At 44.0% G+C, this 25,145-nt stretch overlaps 1 protein-coding gene and 1 non-coding gene across 2 annotated transcripts; both read right to left on the bottom strand.

The window, feature by feature from the left end:
- Positions 1-979: 979 nt before the first annotated feature.
- On the bottom strand, positions 980-19,727 carry SLC46A3 (solute carrier family 46 member 3). The gene is made up of 6 exons (XM_052650001.1): positions 19,338-19,727; positions 18,394-18,607; positions 11,473-12,343; positions 9,735-9,818; positions 4,248-4,404; positions 980-2,259 (listed from the first exon to the last, which is right to left on the bottom strand). The coding sequence occupies exons 2-6, from the start codon at positions 18,580-18,582 to the stop codon at positions 2,175-2,177; spliced, it is 1,386 nt and encodes a 461-aa protein (XP_052505961.1). The 5' UTR covers positions 18,583-18,607; positions 19,338-19,727; the 3' UTR covers positions 980-2,174.
- Positions 5,816-5,888, bottom strand: TRNAS-GGA (transfer RNA serine (anticodon GGA)). Its single transcript has one exon. It is a non-coding gene; the product is annotated as a tRNA-Ser (tRNA).
- Positions 19,728-25,145: the final 5,418 nt, after the last annotated feature.

Raw genomic sequence — 25,145 nt, 5'->3', positions numbered from 1 at the left:
GGATGAATTATCTGACTGAGTGGGATTAGACAGAGTCCAAGTAGGAAATCCAGCTGTCTCTGGCAGGCAGTTGTGAAATAGCTACCCCACCCGGTCACATGAATTCACGTTGCACAATTTACAGCAAGATTCTGGGCAACCAGAATATTAACTAGTCAGGATGGTGGGGTGGCTGCTCCTGCCTGCAGTGGAAAGTTTAAAGCAAGTAAACAACACATTCAAGTCTCCAAACTAACCTACTGAACCTAAAGAACGTCATTTCTTATAGGTAGTGTGCATGTGTGTGTGTGTGTGTGTGTGTGTGTACAAGTGTGCTCGTGCACTCAGTCATGTCTGACTCGTCCAACTCTTTGTGACCCCTCCCCCCATGGACTGTAGCCCACCAGGCTCCTCTGTCCATGGGATTCTCCAGGCAAGAATGCTGGAGTGGGTTGCCATTTCCTTTTCTAGGGGATCTTCCCGACCCAGGGATTGAACCTGGGTCTCCTGCATTGCAGGCTGATTCTTTACTATCTGAGCCACCATGAACAGTACTGAACATTTCACTGAGGTATAATTTACTTTGCAGGGTTATTAAGAGGATAAAATAAGTTGATATAGAAAGCACTTTGTAAACTGTAAAGTACTGTTTCTTGGTTTTTTTTGGTTTGGGAAGAGCACTGAACAGGAAGTTAAACAAAAATAAATCAATCAATCTGAGAATAGCCCAGAAGACCTTAGCTAAACCTACAAGGAATAGTCTTGGAAATAAGAATTTCTAGTATTTTAAAATATGAGTGTTATCTGCTGGTCAAGCAATCATTGATTATCCTACAGGGAAAGCAGCGCTATAAACAAGACTCTATCTGCTTTGAAGAGCTTACAAAGGAGTTAATCATCTAGGTGTACTTCAGGACATTTGTGTTACTACAGACAGAAACTTAGAAAATGGGAGATATGGTTTAGCGCATTTTTCATTCTCTTTGCAAGGCTGGCTTCATGACTATGGCATATCATTGGTTAATCTCATACTTCATTAAATATATAGCTTAAAATGATTTTTTACAAGTGAAAACAAAATTCTGTGGTCACTGAATTCAACTTTTATTGAGGATGTAATGAGGAATCAAACTGCCCCTGTCCTCAAGGGACTCATTTGCAACTAGGTAAACAAATTTTACAAGACAAGGGAAGATGCTGGGAGGGCAGTGCCCACAGAGAGCTTGGGGAGCCCTGCAGGGACTAGGGGGATGGTGGTGGTGGGGGAAGTAGAAATGTTTGGAAGCCACATGGAGAAAGCGGAAGCTTTGCCTTTGCTGAGACTTGAAAGTTTCAGTGCAGCGGGGGAGGGAGGAAGGCCCAGTGGAACACTGCGTGCAGACAGGAGGCAGGAAAGGATGTGGTGTTTTCAGGGACCACGGAGAAGGCAGTAGGAAATGGATTACTTTTCACAGAAATAAGGAATGAATATTGGCTCTATAAGCACTAATTAATTTACATCATGATTGGCTGTCTACTCAGTGTTTACCTTTCTTTAGGAACTATTTGTATTTTTGTCCCACTGTTATGGAAATATTATAATTGATGAAACATATTAGGAAAAATGTAAACATATTCATTAAAGTGCTTCTCTCTTAAGGATTTTGCAGCTACTGAAAGCTTTGACTACCACTAACGCCTTAACACCACTAACACCTTGATGAAACAAAGCATTACCCGAGTAGAGGAGAATTATAAAGGCTTGAAATGTCTATAGTTTTCCGATCAGTGACTGACTCATCATAATTTTCAACAGTTATGCCTTCAGAATCTTTGAGAGAGTTCAGAAATCCATTGTGCAGATGAAGAAACTGAAGCAAACAGGATTCTTCTTGGTCTCAATGTGAGAGACCAGAGTACATCAGGGAGATTATTGCTTTTGATCGTATCAAGTTTCTCAGGCCGGTAAATTTCCGTTTGTTTTGTAAATCCCAAAGTGGAAGGTGTTCTGAGGTTTCTTCTTCTGTCTACTGGAAATACGTCACTTGTTCTTCATAAAGTGCTCAGAGTGCTTGGTACTGTAAGAAGCTAGAGGAGGGACTCTTTCTCTGAGAGTTTAGAAGAAAGGACTGGCAGCACTGATTATTCATGAAGTCCTGATCAGAGCTAGTTTAGATCCTTCAGAAGTCAGAGCGTATGATATGTGCATTCGGATTTCATCTGTCCGAAGTGTCTTCGCTGGATTCTTCTTGTATAAGAAGGACATAGCTTCCCGTATTTCTGCTGACGTACTTGACAACACTGCCAAAGCAAATGAGACATTTAAAAACCTGTGATTAAGGCACTACATAAACAATCTGTGTTCTATCCTTTCTCTTGTTACATGATTTTTTAATAAATTATGCAAAGAAGGAGGGTAGTGGTTATTTTGAATCTAGCAGACTTTTATGCATAGATTTCTGAAAATATTAATAAAAAAACCTACATGAGTTCTACCTCTTCCAGATTCCTAAGATGTCCATCTCCCACTGTCTACTCTGCGTAGTCCCCACAAAATATTATAAGCTATTAGTGAAGTTCATGTTTCATGCCTATAACTGAAACTTGGACAGAAGACATCTAGACATAATTAAAATAGCAGGTAATTTTAAAAATACTGAACAGATTTAAAAAATAAAACTCAGAAGACCATCTGCATTTACATTAGAAGCATTATTAAAAGGATAACAGCCTTTTATCTCTCTGTACTAATTTTTCCAATTATAAAAGCACTATGTGTCCACAACAGAATATTTCTAAATATAATGAAGAATAAAATTTAAATGAGCTATTATTCTGCTTCCCATGTAGTACAGTTCTTATAAAAGTCATTTTTCACCATATGGATGCACCATCATTTATTTAACCAATTCCTATCATCAGCCATTTTGGTCATTAAAATATTTTGCCATAATGAACTTTTTGTATATAAATTTTTGACATTGCTGATCATTTCCTTAGGGTAAGATTCTAAATGGAATCACTGGTTCAAATGCCATGAACTTTTTTGGGGAAACTTTTGATACGTGTTCATGAATTGCTTTCCAAAAATGATAATGTGCGATAACACTACTGCCAGCAAAGAACAAGGTTGCTGGTCTCATCAAGTGCTCACTGGCTCAGCATGGAGTTTTAGTATTGCCAATTCAACAGGTGAATAGCCTCCTTCTAAAAAGGTATCTGGTAAGAATAGCTTTTCATCACAGTTACAGAGGACTGGTAAACACTACTGTCGTCCAGCCTCTGCAGATCTAAGTATCAGCGTTCCGCTGAGAGAGATGTGCTGAGGTCCTACTCGGAACAAGGTGCCTGCCCAACCTTGAAGGAGTTAAGAGCCTGTGCAGACAGGCTCTGTCCTCCCTCCCTCACGGCCACAGCCCACGGCGCTCAGGGGGGGCAAATATCCCAGGCCCTGTGCCCCAGTTTATACCCCCCTTTCCTGTTCTCAGCCGAGTGAGATGGGCAGGCCCAGCAGAGGCTGGTTGAAGGGTTCTTGGCTCAAGGCTTGGGCCCCACAGAACGTGTCAAGTATACTTGCTCGTGCGTTTTCACAACCACTTACCTAGATGGCTTACACTTTTTGTTCATTGAAAGGCAGAGGAAGAAACACATTATTTCTCACGAGTCTGTGCCTCTGGTCATTTTATTCTATGTACTGTTCATAAATAGAATTCTGTACTTGGCATTTATTTGTATATTTACATTTGAAAAGGAAATAATTTAATAAGCCAACTCTCAGGAAAGGAAAGAGAATTCTTAATATCCAGTGCATTGTATCTGCTCTTATCATTTACCCAAGAATCTGTATTAAAGTGTATCTTCTCAGAGCAATCTTTGACCTTCAGGGGATAATATACTATAGGAAATCATTTGAATATATATATGTATATGTGAATATATATATTCTTAGAATATATATGTGAAAATATATATATATTGAATATACATATTGATATATATTCTTAGACACTAATTACCTCAGTTGTTCATTTAAAGATAAGGGGTAGCTTCTCAGAGTCTCCGTCTAATCCAGTCTTTCTTCCTCCTAGTCCTGGAAGGCCATGCCACTATCTCTTTTTTCTTAAGTCTACAAAATTATTGACAGATGTCATCATGTCTAAAAGTTCTTGAGAAAAATACATTCTGAGGCAAAACTTCAACAGATCTATGTTATTGTATTGGTAAAGTCACGGAGTTCGTTCAATCCATCTAGCCTTTGATAAAAGGATAAAAAATAAATAATGACCTACCATAGACTGATGGCTGGAATTAGCAATAAAACAGCGGAGAGCAGAAAGACAAAGCCTTTGTACCAAGTAACAGTGGCTGAATAAATTCCGTTGAAAGTAGAAACTGCAGTGATTCCGCCAAGTGTTTCTAAGAAAGCAAGACAAGCAAACATGGTGCCTGTTTGGGGGCGGGGTGTGGAGGGAAAGAGAGAAAAGACTGAGTTACAAAACAACAAGCCAAAATAACAGAAAACTGCAAACATGGGGGCGCTGCCTGGTGAAGGAGGCAGTCACCCATTTTGTGGGTGAAGAAACTGAGGTCAGGAGTTCTCCTTGGACCTGACGAGAGAGGAGCTGGAATCAGTACTTCCAGGATCCACGGGGAAAAGCTAAAAAGCACCGGCTGCTTAGGCGTGTGGAATCAGCTGTGTGTCTGCCCCAACCACAGCCTCAGACACAGAACCACCTGCCCCTGAGGTTCCAGGCTTCCCCCTGCCACTCTTGGTCCCTGGGCTAATCTGTGACACAGCTGCGGGGCAGGATGGCTCCCTGTGGGCAACATCCAGGTCAGGTCAGATCTGGCAAGAGTGACAGGCAAGGCAGAGAAACATAATCGTATCACATGTACCTGCGTGCTAAGTCGCTTCAGTCGTGTCTGACTCTTTATGACCCTATGGACCGCAGCCCTCCAAGCCTCCTCTGTGCATGGGATTCTCCACACAAGAATCCTGGAGTGGGTTGCCATTCCCTCCTCCAGGGGATCTTCCCAACCCAGGGATCTTATGTTTCCTGCATTGGCAAGCAGGTTCTTTACCATTAGCGCCACCTGGGAAGCCCTTGGGAATCTTATCATATGTTCTGCAGTTTGAATTTGATCCCTTCCTCTAGAGTAACAAAAGAATCAGTTACATCAGTTTCCTGTTTGACTCGTCCAGTAACTACGTCACTGCCCTGTGCTCTAGTGAAGGTTATGCCACAGGCTGTTACTAAGTGATTCTCTAAAACATACTTTTCTGTCTTAACCTGCTTACAACTGTCTCCCCTCGGAGGGGACTCTGCTGTCCTTCTTGCTTGCTACACCCCGGGCATAGGAAAGGGCAGGCCTTGGAGCATTGCTCAAGAAGCCTGAAAATGGCTTCAGGGTCAGCTCAAGCTCACAGTCAGTCAGAGAAATGGTCCTTATTCCATGAGTTTTGAGTCCTGTCTGGAATCCAAGACCATGTTGACTGAAGAGTTAAACTTCCAAAAGACAGTTGAGCATCTTGACGCACTTTTCTTCCTCTTGGTCAAATTTCACATCACTAAGAACACCATGGCTGTTCTCAGCCCCTGGCTTCAGTGGTATAAGTTCCTACAGTTTGTGCAGATCCTTCTTTCTTTTAAAAGCTGCTGTGTTTGTTCCCTACTTTGCCGAGTTTCCTTTTCCATGATAAACTGTAATGCATTTTCCTTATGAGTGAGTGAGTGAAGTCACTCAGTTGTGTCTGACTCTTTGCGACCCCATGGACTGTAGCCCACCAGGCTCCCCTACCATGGGATTCTCCAAGCAAGAGTACTGGAGTGGGTTGCCATTTCCTTCTCCAGGGGATCTTCCCGACTCAGGGATCGAACCCGGGTCTCCTGCATTCCAGGCAGACGCTTTAACCTCTGAGCCACCAGGGAAGCCCAGTGCTAATTATGTAAATGATTGTGCTTAATTGGATTGATAAGGAAGGAAAAAGCAAGCTTGAGGATCACCTTTCACAGCTGGATTATAGTTTATAATAATATAAACTATATTTTATAGTTTATAAAATAAACTATAAACCTCTTGTTTTCCCCATGGTCTTGCTTTTTTAAACTGTGTATTTATTTTTGTCTATTTATATCTTCACTCTATTATACACATTCTGGTGTGTGTGTGTGTGTGTGTGTGTGTGTGTGTGTGTGTGAAGTTGCTTCAATAGTGTCCCATTCTTTGCAGCCCTATGGACTGTAGCCCATCGGGCCCCTCTCCATGGGATTTTCCAGGCAAGAGTACTAGAGTGGGTTGCCATTTCTTTCCTTCTCCAACATATTCTCATATATTGCTTCAGAGTCTTCATTGAACAACAGGACATATGTTCATAAAACAAACCTCTCTCTGCAGGATGCTAAGTTATCAGAGATGTGTCTTCTGAACCCAGTGAAAGTTCTGTCCATGTCAAGTGCAATTTACTTTGTTCACTGCTGTGTGCCCAGGGTCTAGCCATGCTGGCACATGGTAGACATCTAATACAAACTTGTCAAGTGATTGAATAAAAGCTTCGTTCAAGGGCACAGTTATCCATCATCATGTAGCATATGGACTTGGTGCCTCCATGATAATACAGGATTATACAGAATATTATGATATCTATGATAATACAGGAAGTCAGTTTAATTGGAAACAAGGTCTCCTAGTTATCTAACTACGGCATTGTTTTATTTTATTTCTGATGCCTTGCTAAAGCCAGGGATGGTGCCATGGTGCTAATCCTATTACACAGTGGCTTGAGTCTTTTCTTGTCGGAAACTCGGTCAGGCTGTGCAAACAAACAGCTACCCTCTCAAGAAATAGCTCTAGCTTCTTGCTGCAACTCCCTGAGTAGTACAACTTGTTTAATAGTTACCAAAGATAAATTGATTAAATCAAAGCACAATGGAGTTTATTTTCTAAACTTAAAAAAATCCAATAGATGTCAAAACTCAAGTCTGTCTGTTTTTACTGGGTCCCATATATTAAAGTGGCTCAGCTGGTAGAGAATCCTCCTGCAACATGGGAGACCTGGGTTCGATTCCTGGGTTGGGAAGATCCCCTGGAGAAGGGTAAGGCTACCCACTCCAGTATTCTGGCCTGGAGAGTTCTGTGGACTGTATAGTCCATGGGGTCACAAAAACTTGGACATGACTGAGTGACTTTCACTTTCATGTATTAATAGAATTTCAAGGAGTACACAGATGACAAACTAACAGGGAGTCCAGGGTGCTCTAGCGATGAATTTCATAGCTGTATGGAGCACAGAGATTTCAAAATAATTAGCAAAAGTCAGTTTCCTCCCCTTTTTTACATAAGGTATTATAATAGAGATAGGGAGAAGCACCTGAAAACCTCTGTAGCACTTCCCTTCTCAGATTACTTTGAGGTGCCTAATGTGAAGAAAGCTGAGCGCAGAAGAATTGATGCTTTTGAACTGTGGTGTTGGAGAAGACCTCTTGAGAGTCCCTTGGACTGCAAGGAGATCCAACCAGTCCATTCTGAAGGAGATCAGCCCTGGGATTTCTTTGGAAGGAATGATGCTAAAGCTGAAACTCCAATACTTTGGCCACCTCATGCGAAGAGTTGACTCATTGGAAAAGACTCTGATGCTGGGAGGGATTGGGGGCAGGAGGAGAAGGGGACGACAGAGGATAAGATGGCTGGATGGCATCACTGACTCTATGGACATGAGTCTGAGTGAACTCCGGGAGTTGGTGATGGACAGGGAGGCCTGGTGTGCTGCAATTCATGGGGTCGCAAAGAGTTGGACACGACTGAGCGACTGAACTGAACTGAACTGAATGTTTTAACAAAAATATCCATTTTTAGAAGTAATGAAGGATGGAAGTACATTCACTTTTATACATTTCAATACCACCAGAAGGATTTCTTAATTTGCAGTTAAGAACAAAATGACTCTACTATCCTGGAGCAATGGAATCACAATGGAATTGACAAAGTTATTTCAACTCGTAATAAGACATGTCAAAATGCAAACTACACATTTTGAAATGTCACTGTATTTAATAATATGAAACCACTTCTCAAAAGAGTTGATAAATAAACCAAGCTAAACTAAACCAAAGTAAATAATACATTCTGACAAGTCTATTGTAGTTCTAAGTCAAAGCAGGTTGATATTTCTTTTTGTTTCCTGAACAGTTTTATTGAGATATAATTCACATAATATAAAACTCACCCTTTTAAATTGTACAGTTCAGTGGTTCTTCTATGTTCACAGAAACTGGGCAACCATCACCCACCATCTAATTTTAGGACATTTTCATCTCCCCAAAGGACTCTTTGTGCCCATTATCGGTCACTCCCTTTTCTCCAGTCTGTGGGGAAGCACTGGTGGAATTTCTGTCTCCATGAATTTGCCTATTCTGGAAATTTTGTGTAAAAGGAATCATATTTATATAATAATGTGTGGCCTTTTGTGACCAGCTTCTTTCATTTAGCATAATGATTTCAAGGTTCATTCCTGTTGTAATGTGTATCATGACTTCATTTCTTTTCATTGAGAAGTCACATTCCGTGGGACAGACACACCTCATTCTGCTTACGCATTCACCAGTTCATGGACATTTGCATTGCTTGTGCTTCTTGGCTATTATAAATAATCCTGCTATGAACATTTGTGTGCAAGATTTTGTGTGGACATATGTTTTCATTCCTCTTCAGGGTATACCTGGGAATGGAATTGCTGAGTCATACGGTAACTCTATTTAACTTTATCAGAAGCTATCAAACTGTTTTGTTAAATGGCCACGTCATTTTAGATGATTTTCTCACCAGCAGTGCATGAGGGTTCCAGCTTCTCCACATCCTCATCAACACTTCTTATGGTCTGTCTTTTTCATTTCACCCATCTCAGTGGGTCTCAGTGTGGTTCCAATTTGCATTTCCCGGATGGCTAATGATGTTGATCATTTTTCATGTGTTTGTTTGGCCATTTGTACATCTTCTCTATATGTCAGTTCAAATCCTTCACCCATTTCTTAATTGGATCATCTTTTTATTGCTGAGTTTTAGTATATTTTGGACACAAGTTCCTTATCAGACATATGGTTTGCAAGTATCAATATATTTTCCCATTCAGTGGGCTGTCCTTTCACTTTCCTTTTTTATTCCCCCTCTCTCTTTCCTTTTTATTTTTTTAAGTATGGAAGTATGGCAAAACATTTACAGGAGACTTGGAAAATACAGAAGAAAGTTACATATTCTTTTCACTTTCCTGATGGTGTCCTTTGAAGCATAAAAGTTTTTAATCTGGAAAAACTCTAATCTATCTGTTTTATTGTTGTTGTGCTTTTGGTGTTGTATCTAAGAAACCATTACATAATTCAAGGAAGCATCTAAGTTTTTACATACTGTAGTTTTTATATTCCTAAGTGATTTTCCAATTACTCTGCATCACACAATCAACAAACATCTGTGTGAATATATAGCTATGTCTTATGCGTGGAAAAGAATCCAGAAATATATTTTTAAATGTGTTGAATTATGCAATCTTCTGCAGTGGGACGGGGCATGTCCAGAGCAAGCCCTCTGCAGCACCAGGCCCTGGGCAGGGGCTCCCTTGCCTGAATATCAGCTCTTCCTAACACAGACCTTACCACTTGATTCAAAAGGAGTTCTGTGCAGAAAAAGGGTTGAGAATATTCTGAAGAAACAGACATTGATCGTACATGGCTACGAGGTGGTACAGATTATAGAGTCATTCTGTTTCTTAAGCAAATTAGACTCACCTTGCTCAGTAGAACGAACCACTTTTGATATCATGGACCGTAGAACAGAGAGCGGCATGACAGTGAAGAGAAACGGCAGCCTGACTGTGAGAGGAAGAGATAACAATTAACTGGCTCGATCGGAAAACTCAGGGTCAGTTTTAAGCCTGAAACACTTTCCCTCTAAATAGTTCATTTTCTCTAAGCATCCTGCTTCATTGCTTCTAATGACTGAATTAATTAATGGAAGAATTCTGCTTAATAAAGGAAGATAGACAATGGACAGGTCAGTTTAAGATGAGTTTACTTTCTGCAGACGTAGAAAACAAACTTAGGGTTCCTGAGGGTAAGGGGAGAGAAGAAGGAGGAATCGGGAGATTGGGACTGACACATACACACTGCTAGATATAAAATAGATAACTAATAAGGACCTACTGTAGAGCACAGGGAGCTCTACTCAACACTCTGTAATGGCCTATATGGAAAAGAATCTAAAAAAGAGTGGGTATACGTATGTATTTGTATCACAGATTTACAGTACGTTTTTTGTTTGTTAATAAGTTTTTTGTTTGTTTTCTGGTTTTGCTCTTTCAGACTCGGCATTTTTAGTGCTAGCGTTCTTTTATTGATCTGCTCATTGGCAAACTGGTTCCTTATCTTGTTGGTTGTTCATCTTTGTGGCTGAAAAATTTCAGGAACACAAATTGCCTTTGTTCTTAACTTCTGACCCTTAAGAGTCAGTAGCATTTTTCATTATAAGATAAAACAGTAAGATATTACATTTGCAGATCACTGTAAAGTTCTCACACATATTAACTGACTTTGGCCTTGGCAATTCCAAGGGAGACGGGGAGAGGGACCTGTCCTTTTCTGAACTCTTGGCATTGTGCTAAGTGGTTTACAGTTATCTCTTCTAATATTCGTGACAATCCTCTGAATCAAGCACCACGATGCCCATTTTAGCGATAAAAAAATAAGGGCTCAGAGCAGTTCAGTAACTAGGCTAAGATCACCTGGCTCTGCAGATGGAAATGAAGCACAATTCTGCTTGGTCATCCTGCCTCCCTGCAGGGTAGCAAGAGGTTAATACTGCCTTTGTAGAAAAAGACTAAATGGACCTCTCCTGAGGTCTTACTTTACAGATCCTTTAACCTTTGCAAGTGCAGTATTTTCACTCAAGCCTTACAAAAACCACTGATGGGGTGCAGGTAGTTAAGGAAACAGGTCAGCTTGTCAGAATGTGATTCATCAAAAGTTAATTCATGAAATGATCAATTTGCTGAAATTTCAATTTGCAAAGTCTTCTTGAATACATCCAGATGAGATCGGGCACGTTCAGGGTGGTATGGTCATGGGCTTGAATATATTCAATGAACATTTTTCTTATAAATCTTTTGAGCATCCTTTATATAACAGTCTTATTTTTTTTAATCTAAAGTAGCCTTCTTAGTAGCGCTTTAAGAAATATTTTAAGTTGGTGAATGTTATATTGAAGAACTGATTCACAAGAAGAAGTTTCCTCAGGACAGTTTCTGGGCAAATGTGCAAATTTAGAAAATTGTGGTTATTAAACAAAATTATTTTAAGTCAGTTGTTTTTCAGCTTCTGGCAAATTTGCTTTTAACAAATTACCTTTAATTAAACTAGAATACATTAAATAGAGAATTTTGTATTAAAGTTTCTCAACCATCAGACTGCATTCATTTTATATAAACATCAAATACGAAATTCCAGGGTACACTTGTAACTCGTAACTTACCTAAAAACATCATCAATGTTGTTCTGGCAAAAGCAGTCATAGCCATGCCCACCATGGTGGTAAAAGTTCCTATGAAGGCCATGTGAATATCGTCCATACAGTAAGAAAAAAGCCATATTCCTAGGAAACTGCTGAAAAAAGTGAAACTACCCAAAGCTGACCCGTAACCTATTAAAACTTCATCCCAGCAGAGCGGCGAATCCAATTCATAAAGGACAAAAATGGGGGAAACACCAATGGTCACGAAAAAGTAAGTGATCATCGTGAAAAGCAACAAACAACACAAAGACCGTTGCTCACCAGAAGCATTTTTAAAAAGCATGTACGTTCGGTGAAATAGGTTTTTAAAGGTTTCGGTCCACGATACAGAAATATTCTGAGATGAAGACTCTTTCATCGAATCCTCAAGAAAAAATAAAGTATAAAGCAAGTTCACAAAAAGAGCCACGGTAACAATTAAAAAGGACCACACAAAACCTAACCCTCTAATAAAATAGCCAGAAGACAATCCTGTTAATCCACTAACAACTCCAAACAGGAAGTCAATTATGGCAATTCGGATCGTTCTTTGTTTCTTTTCTTTACACTGATCAACTATGTAGGCAAAAGAGGCTCCCAGAAGTGTGGTGTAATTGCCAAAAAGTGCACCAATGAAGGTAGATGCAATCAGAAGCTGGACTGGAAGGGCAAAATAGGAGAGCAGACAGAGCCAAGCACTGTTTGCAAGAGCGCCAACAGAAGACAAAATCAGAGGGAATTTCCTTCCTCCATGGTCACTGTGTGACAGAAACACGAACGTAGACACGAGACCAGGAATTAACCCACTTAGGTCCATCTGCAGGTTAAAAAGAGACACCTTTTTCTGGACTTCCTGCAAAGAAAAAGAAGACAAAGTGTTTACAGAGGTGTTTACAACGTGCCTGAAAGTATTTTGGTATAGACTTTTGAAAAATCAAGCAAGAGCTGGTAAGTCAGGGATGGGGAATTTATAGTGCATGAGTTTTTTGTTTTTGTTTTTAAAAAATATTTATTCATTTGGTTGCCCTGGGTCTTAGTTGTGGCAAGCTGAATCTTTGATCTTTGTTGCACCACGTGAACTCTTAGTTGCAGGTCCCCCAGCATTGGGCACGGAGAAGGCAACGGCACCCTACAACTCTCGCCGGGAAAATCCTATGGACAGAGGAGCCCGGTAGGCTGCAGTCTATGGGGTCGTGAAGAGTCGGACACAACTGAGAGACTTCACGTTCATTTTTCACTTTCATGATTGGAGAAGGAAATGGCAACCCACTTCAGCGTTCTTGCCTGGAGAATACCAGGAACAGAGGAGCCTGTTGGTTGGGCTGCCATCTATGGGGTTGCACACAGTCGGACACGACTGACGCGACTTAGCAGCAGCAGCATTGGGCAAGACGTCTCAGCCACTGGACCACCAGGGAAGCTCTCAACTTAAATCATTATCCAGTTCACAACGCAAAGATCAAGAGCTGATATAATCATCAATGCTCAGTCATAATGTTCAAGGTCCACAGTGGAGACACTGACCCATAAAAATGAAATGTATGTATTGGTGTATCTCTGACTCACATCAAGGATCCACAGAACCCAAGGCCTCAGGACTGGCCATGTAATGACTTCTTTTTTCTTCTGTGGACTTCCCTGATAGCTCATCTGGTAAAGAATCTGCCTGCAATGCAGGAGGCCCCAGTTCAATTCCTGGGTTGGGAATATCCCCTGCAGAAGGGATAGGCTACCCATTCCAGTATTCTTGGGCTTCCCTTGTGGCTCAGCTGGTAAAAAATCCACCTGCAATATGGGAGGCCTGGGTTCAATCCCTGGGTTGGGAAGATCCCCTAGAGAAGGGAAAGGTTGCCTACTCCAATATTTTGGCCTGAAGAATTCCACGAACTGGGGTCACAGAGTCAGACACAACTGAGCAAATTTCATTTTCTTTCACTTTCTTCTGCGGACAGTTCGCACTAAGAGATCGCGTTCTAAAGGAAAAAGGATACCTTTTCCCATGATACATCTTTCTGTCTACACTAAGGGAATGAATATCACATGTAAGTGTCATATTTGACAGACTTTTATTTAGGTAGAGCTCAGTTTTCCTTTTTACATGTGTCTCCACAAATATTCCTTTATTTACTAAAAACTAAGATAAAACCCAAAGAAGAGTTCTGTATTGACTAAAGATGGTAGTGTGCCATGAACTAAGGAGTGAGATGAACTCCGCTTTCCTGAGGCCTGACACAACTATGAGCACACAGATTGGCGGACACAACCATCATTGCACTAGTTATTTGATGTAAAGAACTTGGGTGATTTAAAAGCATTGTCTTCTTGTCTCTTCTGTGTATTTTCCAAACTTTATATTAAAGCTGGGTGCCATTTTTATAATGGTGATGACTAAACTCAGTTTAAAGGCTTTCCACATGACACTAGTGGTAAAGAACCCACTTGCCATTATGTCTCATTGGCAAGGTATAATCAGAAACAAGTTCAGTCCCAGGGTCAGGAAGATCCCCTGGAGGAGGGCATGGCAACCCACTCCAGTATTCTTGTGTGGAGAATCCCATGGACAGAGGAGCCTGGTGGGCTACAGTCTATGGGGTTGCAAAGAGTTGGACACAACTGAAGTGTTTTAGCACACATGCAAACTCATTAAAAAAAATTTATTCATATCATATTTAGAAGGCACCCTAAAAACCTGATGAACCACAAAAATATCGGATACTGAATTAATTTTTAAATAGTGAGCCTATTTTAATTTTTATATATGTATAAAATTCAAGCCATTCTGTATTGCCAAAACTTGAGTCATCTTTGCTTCTAACCTTTCCCTTCGTCCATGTTCCCCAGCACAATCTATCTTGCCCACCTCTCCTCCCCCGCCAGTCTTTCTTGTGCCTTTATCTTCTTGATGGTCCCATAGTTGCCATGTGAACAACTCCCATTGGTTTTGCTCTCCACTACTCTGACATCTCACTGGTCTCTTTACTCAGTTCACGTGTAACACCAGCCTTATCACTTTGCAGATCACAGACCCGGATGCTGGGCACATCTCCCAGAGCACACTGTCAGTGTGTCTCTCACCTCTCAAAGCTGCAGTGTCTCCCCAGCCTGCCTGAGAAAGTCCACGCTCCTTAGGCTGGCGCCTGAAGTTCCCAAGATGTGGCCTGGCCTCACTCCTCTGCGTCATGCCCACTCACGCCAAGTACAGTCTGTGTTCCAGGCACCATCCACAGTCAGTCCTGCTTGGATTTCCCTGAAATTCCCAAACCCACGTCATTATCCCTCCTTCCGAAACTTCTCACACAACAGTTATCATCCGCTAGCTATACTTTCTGTGTAATGATTAAGAGCTTGAGCTCTGGAATCAGAGGAACCTGGATTCCATCCAGTCAGTTCTGTACACAGCAGTTTTGGGTGATCTTTATAGCTGATTTGAGTTGTAGTATAAACATTGTAAAAAACAGAAAATAAAAAAAATTTTTAAATTAAACAGAAGGACAGAAGACAGTCCTGTTAATCCACTGACAATTCTAAACAGGAAGTCAATTATGGCAATTCGAATCATTCTTTCCTACTTGTCTTAACATTGATCAACTATGTAGGCAAAAGGGACTCCCGGAAGTGTGGTGTAATTGCTAAAAAGTGCACCAATGAAGGTAGACGCACATCAGCTCACGTCACTCCTCTCATCATGAGCACGTCAGCTCATGTCACAGTCCCTTAATGACTTTCCTTCCACTGGAGTAAATGCAAACTCCTTGTGGGTGGTGGCGGGGGCGTGGGGGGCAGTCCCCCAGCACAGATTCTGCAAACCTCCAGGCTACTTGCTGTTCTCTTCGCTTGATCGATCTGCACACAGCTTACTTCCTTAATTCAGAACCACCTCCTCAGAGAGGCCTTCCCTGACCATCACTCCAACTAAAGCAATCCCACTGACCCCTACCCAACGCTCCAGCCCCTCATCCTGCCGTTTTTCTCCCTAGAGACTCACCACCCCTTGACAGGACATGATATGTTACTCTAGATGTGCATTCCATGACCTCCTTACTCCAATCTAAGCTCCCAGGGCAGGTGCGGAACCTTGTTCTGTCACCACAGTACCGGCTCCAAGAACAGTGCTTCCAGGTACTCGATAGACAGATGGATGACATGAACGAACCGTCAAGTAAAGCAGAAGTCTGTAACTTGTTGTGTGTGAACCTGACCAAATTACTTGACTCCAGAGCTTCTTCATCTGACGAGAGGGAATGTCAACAGTCCCAATCTCGCAGGCTGCCAGGAGACTTAAAATTAAACATAAGGTGCTCCGCACAGGGCCCTCCTACAGTCAGTGCTAAATCACTCTTGCCTGTTTCGTGTCTATACTAGAATAAATTTCTTGAGCACATCTTGGTACCTCCTACAGACATAGGAGCCATCAAGTAAGTATTTACTGAATAAACAAACAAGTGAAACAGTTATGTTTTAATCAACTCCTCAACAAGATGTTCCATTTAGGGGTTCTCCTCCCTTTTCCACGCCTCCTCCTATGTCCTGTTCTCCTCTCCTTTCTATCCACTGTCATTCCAACCCAGTCTTTTACACAGACTGCTCTCATCCGCAACCCATGTTTTGAAATGCAGATTTTAACAAACCAAACTCAAAGCATCTGTCAACCATAAATGTTGAGACAGAAGAAATTCTTGTGTGTCTGTATGTTTTAAACTCTGGAGAATTATAATTATATGTCATATAAGGGTAGATGATAGAAATCAGAGTGAAAAAATGCTATTTCCTATACAAGATGGAACAGAATAACAATGTACTGAGACAGGAGAAACTAAGGAAAGTACTGCCAGTTTTAAGAAAGTCACAATTTCATAGGCTAAAATGTATATATTAATTTCAGTTGAGTAGAAAATATTTCTTATCTGCTGGTAACAAGGGACTCTGTTAGTTATTAAAAGGTTTATACACAAATTCCTGGGCGAGAACAATTTCATCATCTGCTGGGAAACCTGAAATTGTCCCCTCCAAGTTTAGAGGTCTGTCTCTTATTTTTAGGGGTATAAGAGCAGTCCACAAACCTCTCAACTTGCATGTGGCCAGAACGCACCTAGGGAGCTGGGCACTGAGACAGCCACTCAGGAAACGGGCAACATGTGTTCTTGGATTTAAAGAGGGGAGAATAGTCTCTGAAAAGCTGAACAGGGCCAGGGAAGGGCCCAGAAGGAAGTGCTCTTAGGTCCTAAGGTGCAGGTGGTGAGGAGGTTGCCACACCCCATCCCAGTTGTGGGCGGGGTGGTATCCAGTTCCCCAATTTGAGAAAAAGCACCTGAAGCTCCAGTGCACTGATTGTAAACCAAGGCATCCAGGGCAGCGGGCTCTCCTGACTATTAATTCAATGAAACCACGATCAATCAGTCAGTGAAAAAGTTTGGCAAAAATCTTCAATATGAGACCACTGCTCTGGGCAGCGAGGGGCTTTCAGCAGCTGGGCCAGGTGGGAAGTGGGGCCAGTACTCGTGACCACACAGTCACAGAGGTCACCGCGGCAGCTGGACCGAGGCCATCTCCCCTCAGCTGGAGGGCGAGGGCAGAAGACTTTCCAGTCACTCGAGTCCTCTCCTCCTCCATCCCCCTCTCCTCTCCCAGGGCTCCGGTGAAGGGACACACAGAATCAAATGCAGAGACTGATGAGACTCTGGAAACTTCTCACTCCCTGGCAATGACATCCATGTAACAGGAAACATTGTTTTGTTTGTTTGTTCGCCTTGGCATGCGGAACTTCCCCAACCAGGGGTCGAACCCGTGGCCCCCACAGTGAAAAACACAGAACCTTAACCACTGGACCACCAGGGAAGTCCAAAGAAACATTCTTGAAGGGAGACAAAACCAAGAAGAGAGACTCTTGGCCCTTCTGTTTTTATGACCTCCTTCTAGGCCAGAAATTTGATATCCATATGGCTGTTCGGAAATAATCTCTTTTTCTCTGAGGGTGCAGGTGACCCAGAGTCCCTTGACGGTTTTTTCCTCTTTTGACTGGGGAGGCAGCGCCACTCTTTTGCCCCTCTTCCCAAGCAGAAGAATTCAAAGCTCTTAAGTGTGGTTGTTCTTCAGGCATTGTTGCTGGGGGCGGGGCAGGGAATTTCCCAATCCGGCTGTTCTCTCTTTTGCATTTGGACATTGGCAGGCTCTGTTAAGAACTGCCTAAGGAGCAGGAGACTGGCAGTGTCCCTCCTGGGGGTGGAGAGTGGATGGGGAGAAGGACAGGCTCTGTGGTATCTGGCAGGACATTTTCACTGACCTCAGAGCACAAATGGGTGCTCTCCACCCCCGACATCCCCATACAGATGCTCCTCAGCATTTGAGGGGCGGGGGTCAAAGCTGATTTGATAACACCAAATGGTGGATGGCACATGCCACCCATACCCCATGGTGGACACTAGCCCGGGGCCCACAGTCTTCAGGGAAGGGCTATGTTCTGGGGTCACCAAAAACTGGGTCAGGTGGGCAGTGGAAAGAGGCGGGGCGAGGGGGCAAGGGAAAGGTAAGACACATGTTTCATTCCACCTGTGTCCACCGAGCACTCATTCCAGCCTGCCCTGCCCAACTTTCAGGCTTTCTGTGGGGAAGGAGGAAAGAGACAGCCACACAGGAGAGGAGACTGCACTGAAATCTTCTGAGAGAAAGGAGAAGAGCCAGAATCACAGGAGAAGAAAGGGGTTTTAAGGAGAAGAGGCAGATTAGAGGTGTCAGGGAGCTTCAAACAGAAAGAGAACTGAATAAAGGCTCTTGCTTTGGGACTTTGGGGTTTTAGGGTGACCCTTCAGAGATCAAGGTATGATGAGAGCGGTATCCTCCTTCCTTTAAAACGCCGCTGCACATTCCTCTTTTATAATACACTTTAGGGCTATTTTCATGTCTTACCTCCTGGAATGCAAAAATCGGGCTGCTTTTGTTCTTTGCACACTCAGAAGTATTGCTCTCAAGTGCAATGCTGTAGTTGCCCGTTTCTTCCCATATCCTCCTGTATACATATTGTGTTGTCAATGGGCTGTTCAGAGTCAGAGCGAATACACTAAGGCAAATGACAGGTTCTACAAATGGAATCTTCATCTTGCTTGGGTAGAGAGCTGGAGTTCTATTAAAGAGCAAAGGAGAGAATCAGTTGTACTCTTATCGGATAGACTAGGTTTTCAACAACGGGGAAGTTAGGGGCATTTTGTGGAGTAAACAAGCACACTAGGGAACAGAAAGCAGTAAGCACTGCCGTCGAAAATAACTTTTCGGTACTCAGTAAACCTGAGACTGTCATACTTCTCATTTTTAAGAGCTGGACCTTTAAGGACTCAGGATGATTAACTTGGACCTTTAAGAACTCAAGGGACCTTTAAGGACCTTTAAGTATGTTAGTCCCTCATCCCTATCCGACTCTTTGTGACCCCATGGACTGTAGCCCTCGAGGTTCCTCTGTTCATGGGATTTCCCAGGCAAGAGTACTGGAGTGGGTTGCCATTCCCTGCTCCAGGGGGTCTTCTTGACCCAAGGATTGAACCTGGGTCTCCTGTATCCGCAGGTAGATTTTTTACTATCTGAGCCACCAGGAAAGTCCAAGAACCCTTAAGAAGACTCTTTAAAATAGTCTTAGGAAGTTATATCCCACTGGGGCAACCAGTGATCACACTATAACTCCCACGTTGTATACTGCCAGCTGGTTTTCATAGAGGAAACAGTGAGGTTGCTCTTGGGACACGACAGTTACGTAATTGTTTATTATTGCTTTGGCTGCTGGTGAACAGGGGGCAGGAAGGGGGCCTTTAAAGAAGCAGCTCCGAGTCGTAATAAGGCGTTGTTTCTTTTGTTTAACTCACCCCACGGTCACGGTCTTCCTGCCAGGCTGCTGGGCGCGGGTCTGGCCATTGTCGGGGCCCGGAGTCTTGGGGGGCTTTCTCCTTTCAGGGGGGCCTGCCTGCAGCGCCTCCTGGGCAGCAGGTGCGCACGGAGGCTGGGTCTGCGCCGCCGCGCTGGGGCGGGAAGGGGAATGAAAGTCCGTTGAATTCGACCAAATGAACCAGCTCGGGAAACCTCAAGCCCTTATTTTAAAGCAAACCAAGACAGCGCCCTTCCGCGTCCTGGGGACAAGCGCGACAGTCCACCGCGCAGCCGTCGCTCGGCTCCGGCGCGGTCCTGCGTGCGATCTTGGTCCGGCGGGTCCTGGGGCCCGCGCTGGACAGCCGCGCCTGCGACCCCGGCCGGCAGTCCCAGAGTCCCCAGCCCGGCCTGCGCGCGGTGACTCAGCGGCGCCGCCTGCCCCGGGGACGCGCCTCTGGGGTGTTAGTCCCGCAGTCACCCCCGCCGCCGGGGCGGGCACTGATTTCCTGCGATTGGGCCCCGTGGCCAGCACCCCCGCGGGGATTGGTCCGCTCCGACGCCACTCTCGAGCTCCCGCCCCCAGAGGCCCGCCCACCCCCGCGGGTCCCTCTGCAGCCCCTGCGGGTCCCTCTGCAGCCCCCGCAGCCCCCCCCGCAAGTTCAAGGACTGTGGGTAGAGAGCATTTCTGGGACCGAATAGCGCTCTTCACGGGAGCACACAGGAGATCTGTTGCAGAAGTGACATTCTGGGGTGCAACCACCCCCGCCCCCAGCAGTTCAGTGGGTTGGGCAAGTGCCCTGGGAAACGCGGAAGAGGGGCACCCGGTAGGGGTGCCCGTGGAGGGTGCAGGAGAGAGAGTGCTCCGAGCAGAGTTAGGTGGTTGAGAGTGTGGTCGCGGGCTCTTCCTGGTGGTACGACCTTGAGCTAATTATTTCATCTCTGTGAGTTTCCATTTATCTGTCAAGTGGACAGAACAGTCTCACAGGATCGTATTGCTGAAACCCTTGAGGTGGACACAGAGCATAACCCTGGAGCAAAGCGGGGATTGCACTTTCCCTCCAGCGAACCGCCGGAAACACCCCTGAAGATGAACGAGCTGGATTTACTGCTTGTAAGGGGTAGGGATGCATACTCAGGGGACCAGGGTGGGGGGATCAAAAGCTGTCTCTTCCAGGGCAGAGGTGTCCAGGAAAGAAGTGTTCTGAAATGGAGGGAGAACCAGGGTAAACTGTTTGGGTGACCCGGATCAACCTATTTAAAACCAGACTCACAAAACAGCTTGACTCATAGACCATAGAAACCTTCTAGTCTAGGCTCCTGACTTTACCCCTAAGAAAACTGAAACTAAAGTAACTGTGTTATTTGTCAACGACAAATTGGCACTTGCCGTCTACCTCTACAAGGATTGAATCATCTGTTGCTGCAGCTTCTGACCTTCAACATCCCCTGAAGGAGTTCAAGGTGGAGAGAAATGAGGCACTCTGTGCTTGGGGTGGGAATGGCTACTGGCAAGACAGGTCTTCAGATAGTTAGATATTTTTAGGAGAAGACTTTTATAAGCCCAATTCTTATATCTCCTCATATCTAGAAAAGGACTAAAATCCATGATGGCTGTGCCTCATGAAGAGCAGAAACGTTCTGGGGAAATATGTGCTTAATTGCCTGTGCATGCGTGCGTGCTCAGTCGCTTCAGTCGTGTCTGAGACTTCGGGATCCCACGGACTGTAGCCTGACAAGCTCCTCTGTTCGTGGGATTCTCCAGGCAAGAATACTGGAGTGGGTAGCCATTCCCTTCTCCAGGGGAATCTTTCCCACCCAGGGATGGAATCTCAAATTACACATATACTGTCCTTCCTCCCTACCTCTTTGAAGCATTTTCTCAGGGATATCTGAGGTGCTGCCTCCTGGGCTGCAGTCCTCATTTTGCCCCCAATAAAACTTAACTTGAAACTCTCACACTGTGCACTTTTTTTTTAAGTGTCGACATATTCTTCCTGGAACATATTAGTTGTGGTCTGCTAGTCATCTGCTCAGAGAGATAAGAAAAGGACTCTAGTTGGAATCCAGGCCCTACAACTGCTCATCTCTCTTCCTTCATTTTCCTGATAAAAAATGAGTGGAGTTTTTAAGGGCAGGGGAGTGGTTAAGAAGGCAATTTGGAAGTTAAAGAAGGAGACTTTTTTTTTAATTTACTTATTTATTTTAGTTTTGATTGCCTTGGGGCTTCGGTGCTGCACGAGGGCTTTCTCTAGTAGTGGCAAATGAAGGCTACTCTTCCTTGCTGTACATGGGCTTCTCATTGTGGTGGCTTCTCTTGTGGAGCACAGGCTCTAGGTTGCGCGGGCTTAGTATTTGTGGTGCACAGGTTTTAGTTACTCTGCCGTATATGGGATCATCCAGACTGGGGATCCCCAGACTGGGGATCAAACCTGTGTCCCCTGCATTGGCAGGCAGATTCCTACCCATTGCACCACCAGGGAAGTCCAAGAAGGAGACTTTATAAAGGGGAAGCTCTGATGTATGCAGGTGCCCCGGGAAGGTGAATGTATCCTCTTTTCTTTCTCCTTGGCAGCTGCTCCCACCATTGCTCAGTATTTACTGCCCTTCTCCAGGCCACTGCACTCTCCAAGGCTATAGAAACAGGGCGGTCACACCACCTTCCCTGTGACACTGAAGGGGAGCGAGCCCTTAGGTATTTTTAAATGAAAGGAACTATAACTTGTGCTGTCAGCATTCACACCAGTCCCGCCCAGCCAGATGGGTTATTTCTTATTTTATATCTCGTGTAACTCTGACCATAGATTTCTAATCTGCAGAAAACCTTCAAGCTGAGGGGAAAAAGTAGGGCAAGAGAATAACCCTGATAGTGAGAAGAGAAAGGGGAAGAGGGAATAGGGAAAAAAGAGAAAACTTTTAAGAGGGGAGAGTTTTTGTTTTGTTTTGCTTTTAATTGGAGTACAGTTGATGTATAGTATTGTGTTAGTTTCAGACATATGGCAACATTTCCCAGTTATATGTATATATATCTCCCCTCATTTTTAGAGTCTTTTCCTATGCAGACCTTCACAGAGTATTGAGGAGAGTCCCTCCCTGTACTAGACCTTTTTTTCTTTTTAAAATAAGTTTACTTATTTATTTGGCTGCACCAACCAGGTCTTAGTTGCAGCATGTAAGTTGGAGCATGTGGGATCTAATTCCCTTACCTGGGATCAAACCCGGGCCCCCTACATTGGGAGCACAGAGTCTTAGCCCTTGGTCCACCAGGGAAGTCCCAAGGGGAAAGTCTTATATCATCACCTTTCTTGGCTTCTCTTTCTCCCTGGAGTATATAAAAGGGTAAATCCAGTCGTTACCTCCTGACCAGTGCCTTCTGTGATGGGCAGAATAGCGCCTGTGTTAGAGAGGCCAGGTCCTCGTCGATGGCACCTGAGGACAGATTATCTCGCACAGCTGCAGGGACCTTTCAGGTATGTTATGTTTCTGGATGGCCCCAGTGTGATCGCCAAGGGTTCTAACAATGGAAAGAGGGACATCAGAGAGTCACAACCAGAGAAAAAAGATGCTAAACTTCTTGCTTTGTACTTTCCAAGTGGCGCTAGTGGAAAAGAACCTGCCTACCAATGCAGGAGACTTGGGAGATGTGGGTTTGATCCCTGGGTCAGAGGACTCCTGGAAGAGGACATGACAACCCATTCCAGTATTCTTGCCTGGAGAATCCCATGGACAGAGGAACCTGGTGGGCTGCAGTCCACAGGGTTGCAGAGTTGGACATGATTGAAGTGACTGAGCACACACACTTCTTGCTTTGAATACAGAGGAAGTGTCCATAAGCGAAGGAACACAGTTGGTATCTAAAAGCTGGAAAAGTTTAGGAAACTGGATTATTCCCTTAAAGGCTCCAGAGGGAGTGTAGCCCTGCTAGCACTTTGGTTTTAGCCCAGGGAGACCCATTTCAGACTTCTGACCTCTAGACCTTAAGTGAATAGATTTGTGTTGTTTCCAAAAAAAAGAAAAAAAAAAAAAAAGAGAGAAAAGAAAACCTTCAGGTAATCAGAACAGGTAACCTGAAAGTATTTTGGACAAAACTAAGCAGAACTCCTTATTCATGAGCTTTTTTTGTTTGTTAGCCTTTCGTTTTCCTTCCCTAAATTATCTGCTCCCCACTGTATTGGGCTTCCCTGGTGGCTCAAATGTTAGAGAATTCGCCTGCAACGCTGGAGACCTGGGTTCAATCGCTGGTTTGAGAAGATCCCCTGGAGAAGGGAATGGCTACCTAATCCAGTATTCTGGCCTGGAGAATTCCATGGACAGAGGAGCCTGGCAGGCTACGGTCCATGGGGTCGCAAACACAACTGAGCAACTTTCACTTTCCTTTCCACTGTATTCCCTCCCCCACTCTGTTCCATGCTCACTCCAGCCAGATCCTGTTATCATCCTGGACTCCCTGCTCCAGGGTACTCCCACAGATGCTCACTCAGATCCGATGACTATGCTGTACTCAGTCAACAGCCTGAGGTACTGGTTTCAGCTCCAGCGTGTAAAGAGCTTGGAAATCGTCACTCTTGTCCCTAGAGCGAAAGGAGCTGAAGGAGCTGGAAATCAGCGCTTTATCTTGTGCCCTTCAGAGCCCCAGGGCACAGGGCACAGGGCACAGCAACATTCCATGATCTGGAGAGTCAGGAATTGTCCTACTTTCAACAAAAATTACAAGGCTTTTAAACAGGCAAGCAAAAGTACAATCTGAAAAGCACTAGAAGCAGACTGCAGATGAGCCTGAGATTTGGGCATTACTGGATAGACAATTTACAACGGCTATGATTAATATTTTAAGAGTTCTTTTGGACAAACCAGGCAACTTGTAAGAACAGATAGGTAATGTGAGTAGCAAGGTGGAATTGTTAAAACGCATCAAAAGGAAATGCCAGAAGTCAGAAATAAAAATCCTGCAAGCTTTGTGGTATGGCTCAGAAAAAAGAAAGAAAGCAAGCAAAAAACCACTATAACAGAAATGAAGACTGCCTTTCATAGATTCAACAGTAGATTGGACAAGGCCAAGGACAGAACCAGTGTGGGCAGTTCTTTGACTTGCTGCTAAAAAAAAGTCAATCTCGAATATAAAACTGGTTGCTCTGTCTCAGTGGTTATACGTATGTATGCTCAGTTGCTCAGTCGTATCTGACTCTTGGTGACTCTATGGACTGTAGCCCGTCAGGCTCCTCTGTCTATAGGATTTTCCAGGCAAGAATACTGGAGTGGGTTGCCATTTCCTCCTCCAGGGGATCTTCCTGACCCAGGGATAGAACCTTCATCTCCTGCATCTCCTGCATTGGCAGGCGGATTCTTTACCATTGAGCCACCAGTTACATATTCAGTTCAGTTCAGTTCAGTCACTCAGACATGTCCGACTCTTTGCAACCCCATGAATCGCAGCATGCCAGGCCTCCCTGTCCATCACCAACTCCTGGAGGTCACTCAAACTCATGTCCATCGAGTTGGTGATGCCTTCCAGCCATCTTATCCTCTGTCGTCCCCTTCTCCTCCTGCCCCCAATCCTTCCCAGCATCAGGGTCTTTTCCAATGAGTCAACTCTTCCCATGAGGTGGCCAAAGTACTGGAGTTTCAGCTTCAGCATCATTCCTTCCAAAGAAATCCCAGGGCTGATCTCCTTCAGAATGGACTGGTTGGATCTCCTTGAAGTCCAAGGGACTCTCAAGAGTCTTCTCCAACACCACACTTCAAAAGCATCAATTCTTCGGTGCTCAGCTTTCTTCACAGTCCAACTCTCACATCCATACATGACCACAGGA

The sequence above is a fragment of the Budorcas taxicolor genome, chromosome 12 (assembly GCF_023091745.1).
Source record: "Budorcas taxicolor isolate Tak-1 chromosome 12, Takin1.1, whole genome shotgun sequence".
NCBI classification, from domain to species: Eukaryota; Metazoa; Chordata; class Mammalia; order Artiodactyla; family Bovidae; genus Budorcas; species Budorcas taxicolor.
This window is presented reverse-complemented; position numbering and strand designations above follow the sequence as displayed.